The sequence below is a fragment of the Fragaria vesca genome, linkage group LG4 (genome assembly GCF_000184155.1).
Source record: "Fragaria vesca subsp. vesca linkage group LG4, FraVesHawaii_1.0, whole genome shotgun sequence".
NCBI lineage: Eukaryota > Viridiplantae > Streptophyta > Magnoliopsida > Rosales > Rosaceae > Fragaria > Fragaria vesca.
Genome location: NC_020494.1, coordinates 11,480,490 through 11,490,509, shown reverse-complemented (window position 1 = coordinate 11,490,509; position 10,020 = coordinate 11,480,490). Strand labels below are relative to the sequence as shown.

Here is a 10,020-nt window from a genome sequence, read left to right as displayed (position 1 = left end):
TATATATATATATATTACAAAATATTTATGCAGCTTGCAAGTATATGCGTTCAACATGTATGATAATACAAAATTTTATGTCACATGATCGAAATTTGATCATTGTTTTAGCTCTTATGAACTATATATATACTTATATAATATTTCATTTTGTATAATTATTTGTCCTTAATAGTTATTGTGTATGAGGATATATATGTCATTTAATAATTCACAATAGAGTGAGGTCTAGTGAGCAAATTTGAATGTCTTAATAGCCGCACTCTTTTGTAAACTACTGAGTGACGACATGTCATATCGGAAAATATTTTTACACCAATTGGATGTCTTGAACTAATTAAAATAACATAGTCTATCATCGCCCATAATGTGTATTCGATATGGTATATGTCATATGTTATCAAAAATTCAAAATCACAACGGTCTTTGCGAGCAGATAGTTTTGGATAACTTTTTTTTGTTTTGTTTTGTTTTTTTTGGATAACATTGTAGTTAACATTGTATTCTATGGTTTCATCAATAATAAAAAAAAAAAAAAGGCAAAAACGCTCATAATGTGGTAGAATATGCCATATTCTTACACAATCATCTACTTAATTAGGGTTTCCTACTGTGTATCACACTAACGAAAAACAATTGAAGTGAGATTAAGGATGTATCCAACGACGCGCGATATTGTCACTCTCCCCGGAGCTTGGTACTAGTATTTGCTGCTCCACGCCGTGGCTGGACTCAAGTGCAAGATATCAGATATCAATAATTATCATATCCAGCTTCCTCAATTGGTCTCAATACGGGTTCATGCCATATATAGCATATAGGGGCCAACACCTCTACAGCAAATGGCAGCATCTCTCCGAGTGCCTCATCTCTCCAAAGGTCAGAAACCACTATCGTTTTTTGGTGGCACATCCACGAGAACACAACTCCATTCTGAAAAAGGATCAGAATGGTGATCATCAATGCCTATTCTCTCCGCGCATCCATGAACTAACCTGCAGTAGCTTGATCATAATCGTAATATCCAGGGCAAATGAATATTTGAAGAACTTCGAACTCGAACCGTTGCTCAAAGTCGCAGTGTAACTTATACAGCATATGCTGCACCAGGGCACCTGAAGTAGGTGCTGTACGTAGAAATAGGTGTGATAGACGTACATATAGATGGTTTGTCATGGAAAGGACAGTAAACGTCTCCATAGTTCAGAGACAAAAAACGATATCAATCAAGCTGATGATACCCTGTGATGCTTAGGAGCTGCATGATATAACATAACTGCGAACATTGTAGGTTGAATTTCATTACTGAAGATGCAGAAGTTTGGATAAAAAAATGTTACACAAACATAAGAAGGTCAAATAGGCAGTACTCTGGGATCCTGGAATCAAGACGAGAACAGCACAAGGCAAAACACAACTCCCTGTTATTATCAGTCTCGTGCCTGTGCCTCAAGTTATATAGAAACACAGCACCTTGAAATGCTGAAAATCTGACAATAAATCTAAAGGATTTGAGCTAGTATCATGGGAACCCAATGTATTCGAGGAGTACATGTTTAACATAAAACTGTCGCAAATCCATATGTTGGAGTGATTAAGATTCAAAGCTCGCACACTAAATAAGAACGTAGCAGAAAGTATTAACATATCAAACACAAAAGATGCACCACAAAAATAATAGTGATCTAAACAATGTTTTCTCCTCCATCTGACAAAAATGGTTCCCAACAAGTGTCTGCCTTCCCACATCTAAATTTTTCAGCTGTCTTCAAGTTATCTTGCTTTTGGTGTCAACTCAAATCGGGCAGGGTGGGACTTCAAGTGTGGTTCCGGCCTGGATCTGTCCCCAACCGATCAGACGCCAGTGCTTCTCGACCCTTCTACTCAGTGCAATCTTCTCTCCTTTGCTTGTGCACACAGGAGAAGTCAACTGAAGCTTAGCTAAATCATTTCTCACGGCAATTACCCTAGCACCAGTTGACATAGATCCAATATTCAACATGAGTATCTCGGCCTTGGCAAGCTTGGAGACCTTCCCCTGCTTTTCAGAACCCTTTGTCCGGACCCCCAGAAGCCTTCTCAAAAGGAAAAAGTTTACCTGGAAAATCATAGATGTCAGACTTTTCAGTACTATGCACAAGATGAACTTCACGGGCATTTCTCATTAAAATATCAGTCTATTTCAGGACGAACAGCATTACTTAAACAGTCAAAGAACAGGTTTCTTACTAACACCCATAAAGCAAAAATGAAAAGAATATATTATGACAAACAACCAGACATTACCACATCCTTTCCTTAAAACTCAAAGAATTCAGGACTATAGACGCTCATAACACCTAAGTTAACCTCATGTTTTTGTTTTGTTTTTCAAGAATCAGACAAATTAGCCATTAACTTGACATATAGCATCTCAACGAGTGTCAGTTCAAAAAAGCCACATAAAGAGTACTGCACCTACAGCCCTTACCTCAAGCTCAACAAACACTTCAGGAAGTGAGCCTACTTCACCGAGAACTTGCCCCACTAATCTATCCGCACGCGTCAAAGTGGGATCCATAGTTGTTCCAACCCCTATGAGTCCACCTGGAACGGCAAATTGCAACTCATTCTGCTCAGCATACAGTGAGACTATTCTGGAATATATTGGTGTGCACTTTATGTTGCCAGACTCATCTTTCACAACAATACCAGGGCGAACCTCAATAAACTGATTCACTTTCAAAACACCCTGCCAAAATCAAATTGTCAATATATGCATGCACTCAATAAATTTCAGTGAATTCAAACAGAGGCGTACCCTGAGAATACTTCCACCAGCTACACCACCTCGTATCTCATCAACCTCAAATCCAGGTTTGTTGACATCGAAAGACCGAATAACAATCATATTTGGAGGCGAGATGAAGTTCCTTTCTGGAATTGGGATCTTTTTCACGATGTACTCACACACTACATCAATATTGTATTTCAACTGAGCAGAAATTGGCACAACTGGTGCACCATCAGCTACAGTACCCTGAGAACAAAATGTGTGATATTATAATTCAGCTGGACGAGACAAGGAACAAGATATATTTAGAAAAATAATAACAATAAAAGGGGGTCTACCTCAATAAACTTCCGGATTGCCTCATGTTGGTTGATGGCCACATTCTCCTGAATGAGATCAACCTTATTTTGAAGGATAATGATATGCTGAAGACGCATAATTTCCACAGCAGCAAGATGTTCAGATGTTTGTGGCTGGGGACAGCTTTCATTTGCAGCTATCAGAAGCAATGCACCGTCCATAATTGCAGCCCCATTAAGCATAGTAGCCATGAGAATATCGTGGCCCTATTAGAAAAAGGTACAAAAAACTACTGTTAAGACAAATAAAAACCATAGAAAAATATATAGATCTTTTGTATTCAGAAACTACTCATACTACCAAACTCTTCTTCACAAACCAAACAACAAAACATAAAATTACCACCTAATAAGTTTTGTCACTTTTGAAAGGCGTATAAATTGAACATAACCTAGAATCGGAAACGTTAAGACACTGACATACAACAATAAAAACCATTTTCCAACCATGAGATAACTACTGCACTTGGATTCACTTTGATCTACAATATCCTCAAGGAGATAACAAACGAAAACAAGATCCATTGTGTGTGATAAATTACAAATGTTGTTATAAGAAGTCCGAAGTTCCAGCACTCCTTATGCCCACAAGGACCAGGAACAAACTACATTCTAGCGCAGTCAATATAACATGTATCAAAGAACCTTACCGGGCAATCTACAAATGATACATGTCGCAGCAACTTCATCCTGCAGTTCTCAAATCCAGCAACATCACATAGGGGAGCATCTTCTTTTCCACTTCCATATGCCCTGAATAAAGAAAATTAAAATATGAACAATAATAGAAAGAGAGATTGTGATCACAGATAATTACATAAAATGCACCCCTACTTGTAGCATGAAGGTCGCGGGCACTTCTCATCTTCACATTTGTAGATTTTTGCATTTGCGTATCCAAGCTTGATAGTAATGTTACGCTCCAGCTCATTTTTAAAACGTACAGTCTGCAGATCATTAACAGATGCTGTTTAATTAAACAAGAAAATATTGTATATCCAGGAGAAAATCATGGCATAAGCCAGCACCCCAATCAATGCATACAAGCTTCAACAAATAAAGCTCAAACGACAAAGATAACCTACTATAAATTTGCTTTGACAAGTGAAATGAAAGATTTGAAACAATAAAGGCCAGTGGGCTATAATCAGTGCAAAACACCTGAAGGTTAATGAACAAACTTCACCTAAACCTAATTATTTTCCACAGCCAATTATGCCTTGCACTGTACTCCGATAGCAAAATTCTCAAACTATATAAAAAAGATTAAATTACCCCTATTTTCTTATAATTTCAAAGTTAAATCCTCAAACGAGAAATTCCTGGTACATGATAATATTGAATATCTTGCAAAATCACTAGTAACTATGAGGTTAATATAAGCAAGTAGATTGAATTCACCCAAACAGCCAAAGGTTATTATAAGCAAACTCGGGTAAACATACAGACTATCTCCAGAATTTCAAGAGCTGAAGAGACTATGCGGTTTGGTGTAATAGCAACGAAGACTCTCAAAGTGTACAGAGAAGATCATTAGTATCCCTATCTACCTAGAATTTAGAAATCACAAATGCTGGAGAACACAGTCCATGGTACAAGACAGACAATAGTTGTAGCCAAAGGTGAAACAATATAACATTTGAAGCCATCTGTTTATCAGTATAAGATTTCCTAACTTTCTTAATCTACACTACACCAGTATCAAAGAATAAATGTCCTGATATATTCTTCGGTGGCTGTGAGTGTGTGCATTGATAACATCAAATCGAACAAGCAAAATCTGTCACAACACATGCCTTACTATACACAATTCCCATGCTGAAACAATACGAAAAAGAAAGGCAGAATCAAATACACGAGATCCAAAATTTCACCTGAACACCAGAAATTGCCTTCACAACCGTCGACTTCCCGTGAGCCACGTGACCAATAGTACCTGTAACATACTCAACAAAATCCACAACAGTTTGAAGAATTAGCACATGTACAGACTAAACGGCCAAAAAAACGATACAGTAAAAATTCATTGAAGGCACATAGGAGCACTGAAACTGAGAATTTACCAATATTGATAGTCGCTTGGCGGGATATCACTTCAGGTGAGAGTGGATGTAAAGTAGTGACATCCAGCTTACTGAGATCCTGCTCCATCAATCCCTTCCTCGACATTGTGACAATTAATCAAGTAGCAGCTCCTACTGCATCAATCAATGGTCACATTGTTAGTTTATGAAGCGGCCGTTTAGTTGAAAGCATAAACAACACTCCGAAACAGTCTTCGAATTGCGAAAAAACAAGAAAAATAGCCCTAAATTACTAAAGTCATTATCACTATCGGATGCTAATTATCATTTCAACAAGATCTAGTAACGTAGATGAGAGTCAAAACCACAGTACGGACCAGAGATGCCAAAACCCTAAAAACTCTAAACCAAATTTGGTGGAGCGCTGCCGTTTCAAACCAAATGAAAGAAACAAATTGAAGCAAATACTATCGGAAATTCCTACTACAACAAAAATTTGAACAGCAGAGAAATCTAAATAAATATAAAATGGAAAAAGAGAAAGAAATATCGGAGAAGAGAGAGAGAGGAAGCAAGAGAAACGGACCTGTTTTAGAGGCTAAGGCACGACGATGAGGCAGAGAGGCGAGAGCGGTTTGTGAGCTGGAGAAGACGAAGAAGCAGAGTCAGGTTTAAGAGAATTGGGTGCGCTAGGGATAGTGGTTTTGATCTTTGTGCGTGAAATCCTAGTGTGACGGCGCTTTCGTAATTTCGCTACTTAAGTGGGCTGGACTTACTGACGCCCAATGTAGTATTTCTCTTTTTTGTCTAAATGAGGCCCGGAATGGTTTTCTCTTGATTTGTTTTTGGAAGGGGATGTCCAAGATTTTATTTTATTTTTTTTTATCAGATAACAACTTAAATATTACAATTTCGTAAGTCTAACTCACAATCTCTCATTTACTAGGAGAAAACTATGCCATTAGACCAAATAGTATTGAACGATGTTCAAGACCAAATAGTATTGAACGATGTTCAAGACTTGTAGCAATCAAGACTTGCAGCTAGAGGTTAGGGTGGTTTAGGCCTAACTGCTTCAAGGCCACAACTTGTAAACAAGTGGTTGTTGTTTCGTTCTCTCGTCAAGTTCGATAGTTCGTGACAAGTCATAATCTAACGATACATATCACTCAATATATGCAAAATGTGTCTATAGGACTAAAGACACATGAAACATGTATACACTGACCGGCGAATTTGCGTTCAAGAGTTGGAGTTTTATGCACTCCTGGAATTAATCAACTTAAAAGGAAGGACTTCTTTTCTTTACCATCTCTTGTAGTGAAGGAAATGCTTTGGAATATTGTTATTTTCTACCGGGTTAAAACTTAAAACTCAATCCACTCCTCTTTCTTAGCTGGAGCAGGATTTGCCAAGAGGTAAAGGTATCTTTGAATCATGATCAACCCAGTTGCTGAAACTAGGTTTCGTTAAGCTCAAAATTTGGTGTCACAATCTTTCTAATTGGCAAGGAAAAGGCAAAACGAAAACAAGAACAACAAAAATGAGAAGAACATGTAGAAGAACAAAGAGAATTTATCCCTATATACCATTATCAGAACAAACCGGACTCCATTGGCATATTTTGCATGCCAAGTTTTTATTCCTATAAACATTACATATATCTATGAGAAATTTCCTTTTTATTCTAACTTTATTTTCCAACTCTATCTTTCTTCCCTATATATCAGTGTACCTCAACATATATATATGTGAAATCAAATTAATCAAAGGATTTATGCAAACATTATAGATTAAGCTGCAGCAGTAGCAAGGTTGTCCTTGGCGTCGCCAAATATGCGCTGTCTAAAGTCGGTAACCATGAGAGGAAGTCCCTTCCTGAGAGACACAGTAGGTTCCCATCCGAGAAGCTCTTTCGCCTTTGAAATGTCTGGCTTCCTCTTATGGGGGTCATCTTCTGTGTTTGGCCTGAACTCAATCCTTGCATTGGGGTCTATGGTGTCTTGTACAACCTACAGAAACAATGAAATTTTAGACACCAACACAAAATTAGTTAACAATTTGACTATGCGCATGGCGGAGTTGTTTTCCGGCATACCTGAGCAAGTTCCAGCATGGTGAATTCACCAGGGTTGCCAAGATTGAAAGGTCCTACATGATTCCCTTCCATCAACCTCATTAGTCCCTCCACCTGTGATCATACATTGGCATACACAACAAAAATTATAAGTAATACTACTGATATCTACCATGAACTTACAAGTAGTGAGTAGTGACAGATCCAGAGATTTTTCTCTGTGACAAAGGGACACAAAAGCTCTAAAATGAATTTCAATGTCATCATCCTTACAAACTCATAACCTCTCTGATGCATTCTATGGTACACAATTCCCCCTTCTCTACGAGAACACTTAAATCTAAGGGGAGAGAATTTAGTTTTGTGCCCCTTTATCCCTTGAATGGATCCCTCCCCTGCATAGAAGCTGACTATTCCTCGCGAGGAATTCTTGCGTACAAGTGTACACAACATCTCTCTCACCTTGATCAATACATGAACGGATCAGCCGTTAAGTACAATTCTGCAGCACAAGGACACAGACATGTACAGAGACCCCAAACAACCTGCACACAACCACCATTGGGCATTGGCCTTTCCAAAAGATCAAGTACCATATTTCTTGGCTAGGTAAGGGGTTTTTGTGTATCTCAGACATATTACTCACTTCCTCATAAGCTACAAGACCGAATGTGCACAATCACTCACAACTCACAAGCTAAACAAACTCAAGTCTCATTCGTGCTCGCTCTTTTTACCACTGAGCTACCCAAGTAGGATACAATTTTATCTTGTGAGTCTAACTTGTGAGATTTAAACAAGTCATGCTTGAATCCAAACAACTGGTCTACCATAACTCATAACTGAACTTGAAGCAAAAAGAGAAGAAGTGTACCAAGTCAGAAACGTATTGGAAACTTCTGGTTTGCTTGCCATCACCATAAACTGTCAATGGCTCCTTCCTCAGTGCCTGAGTAATTCATGGACACATTCATTAAATTTCTAGGTGGACAACAATGTACGTCAAAAATGAAGTTATCATCAGCAGATCATATATAGGTAGAAAGTAGAAACACAACTATAGGAACTCACCTGAGCTACAAAATTGCTAACAACACGACCATCATCGATGCACATTCGTGGTCCGTAAGTATTGAAAATCCTGGCAATTCTCACCTGCAATTCATCATATACTATCGTTTAGCTGATTGAGTTTTACTGTTAGGTTTGTAGAAACAAGTTACAGCGAAAGAAAAGGTGACGGTCAAGTCCTGGAAGTATATATAACCTCAATGCCAAGGCCTCTGTGATAGTCCATGGTCAATGTCTCTGCTGTGCGCTTTCCCTCATCATAACAACTTCTTACACCTGCCAATCGGAATAGAATCATGCAAACAATCAAAATTTACATATCATCGAGCGAAACAAACCAGTTTATGAACTTTAAATCACTTTTATCATTTATCGTTAGTTTTTTCATGAGTTATATATAAGAAGAATTAAGGGCCAAATAAGAGAAATTAAGTCCGGCTAGTAGAAATGGTTCACTTACCGATGGGGTTGACGTTGCCCCAGTAAGTCTCAACCTGGGGATGCTGCAGAGGGTCACCGTAGACCTCACTGGTACTTGTGAGCAAGAAGCGTGCCCCGACCCTTTTGGCTAGTCCAAGCATGTTCAATGTGCCCACCACATTCGTCTTGTGAACCACCAAGTCAAGGATCCCAACCATTAACAACATGTATCACACATTTCATTCACCATAGTACATTTTCTCATATTTCACCAAAAAGAAGAAAACAAGTCACATTCGTTGTCACACATTTGTAGCAAACCCGAATTTAACACATAACCAAATAGGCAAATATCAAAACACAAATCACTGTAACGTGCCCCATTAAAATGCATACAAAACTTAAAAATGTTTCTTCTGTCTTAATATTTAGTTATGTAATTTTTTTCTAACGCCAACATTGACACATGATTTAACCGACCAACCGTTTAAATCTAAGAAGAGAAAACAATAAAATGAATAAGGAAAGGATATAATAGTCTTGACCGGATTAAACTTGTAATGCACCGGAGACGCCGGGCAAGCCAAGTGATAGATCTGATCGACCTCCAACAGAATCGGCTCAACGACGTCGTGTCGGATCAGCTCAAACTTGGAGTTACCGAAATGGTGCGCCAGGTTCTCTTTCCGACCCGTAAAGAAATTATCTATCACAATCACACTATCCCCTCTCGCAATGAGACGATCCACAAGGTGGCTCCCCACGAACCCGGCCCCACCAGTCACCACAATCCTCTGGTTCTTCGACTTGAGCCCCAGCGGCACTTTCCCGCCCACGTTAACCGACCTCAGACCCTCCAGCAATACCCTCCGGGTCGGCAGGACCGACCCGGAAGAGAAACTCAGGTCTCGGGTCGGGTCGTGGAGGATCGGGGAGGAGGCTAGCTCGGGGTTTGATAAGGGGAAGGCGGAGAAGTAGAGGGTGGCGATGGCGACGCCGATGAGGACGAAGAGGAAGCGCTGCTCGCGAAGCATGTAACGGATTGGGTTCGTGGAGAGGTTTCGAGTTTTGTTTTGGAGAGGTGATGGGTTGTGTTGAAGGAGGTCTTCATTGTGGGTGTGGTGGGTTCTGTGAACCAGCTGATCGGAGTTCATAGCTTCGGGGATACAATTCCTATGTGGGTGTGTTTGATATAGGATTTTGGGATATGAGAGGAAGCTTGAAAGTGAGAAAAAGAGAGAGAGAGAGAGAGAGAGAGAGAGAGAGAGAGAGAGAGAGAGGAGGAGGAGGAGGAGG

The 10,020-nt window shown here is 39.3% G+C and overlaps 2 protein-coding genes across 2 annotated transcripts; both read right to left on the bottom strand.

Annotated features, from left to right (window-relative positions):
• Nucleotides 1–1,786: 1,786 nt before the first annotated feature.
• LOC101312921 (eukaryotic translation initiation factor 2 subunit 3-like) lies at nt 1,787–5,876 on the bottom strand. Its single transcript, XM_004296804.1, has 9 exons — nt 5,743–5,876; nt 5,196–5,330; nt 5,007–5,068; nt 3,967–4,079; nt 3,783–3,885; nt 3,112–3,339; nt 2,801–3,019; nt 2,471–2,731; nt 1,787–2,098 (listed from the first exon to the last, which is right to left on the bottom strand). Exons 2-9 carry the CDS (start codon nt 5,299–5,301, stop codon nt 1,796–1,798), a joined length of 1,395 nt encoding a protein of 464 aa, XP_004296852.1. The 5' UTR covers nt 5,302–5,330; nt 5,743–5,876; the 3' UTR covers nt 1,787–1,795.
• A 1,073-nt stretch (nt 5,877–6,949) lies between these two features.
• On the bottom strand, nt 6,950–9,878 carry LOC101294461 (UDP-glucuronic acid decarboxylase 1-like). Its single transcript, XM_004298087.1, has 7 exons — nt 9,258–9,878; nt 8,765–8,912; nt 8,501–8,580; nt 8,305–8,388; nt 8,108–8,182; nt 7,255–7,347; nt 6,950–7,168 (listed from the first exon to the last, which is right to left on the bottom strand). Exons 1-7 carry the CDS (start codon nt 9,876–9,878, stop codon nt 6,950–6,952), a joined length of 1,320 nt encoding a protein of 439 aa, XP_004298135.1.
• Between the last annotated feature and the right edge of the window lie 142 nt (nt 9,879–10,020).

Excerpts from the sequence above, each read along its gene's own strand:
- LOC101312921 (XM_004296804.1), bottom strand. The coding sequence starts at position 5,301 with ATGTCGAGGAAGGGATTGATGGAGCAGGATCTCAGTAAGCTGGATGTC. Across the intron at positions 5,069-5,195 it reads CCAAGCGACTATCAATATTG|GTACTATTGGTCACGTGGCT; the intron begins GTAAATTCTCAG and ends AGTATGTTACAG. Across the intron at positions 4,080-5,006 it reads AGGCAATTTCTGGTGTTCAG|ACTGTACGTTTTAAAAATGA; the intron begins GTGAAATTTTGG and ends AATGATCTGCAG.
- LOC101294461 (XM_004298087.1), bottom strand. The coding sequence starts at position 9,878 with ATGAACTCCGATCAGCTGGTTCACAGAACCCACCACACCCACAATGAA. Across the intron at positions 8,913-9,257 it reads TTAATCCGGTCAAGACTATT|AAGACGAATGTGGTGGGCAC; the intron begins ATATCCTTTCCT and ends TTGGTGGTTCAC. Across the intron at positions 8,581-8,764 it reads GGGCAACGTCAACCCCATCG|GTGTAAGAAGTTGTTATGAT; the intron begins GTAAGTGAACCA and ends TCCGATTGGCAG.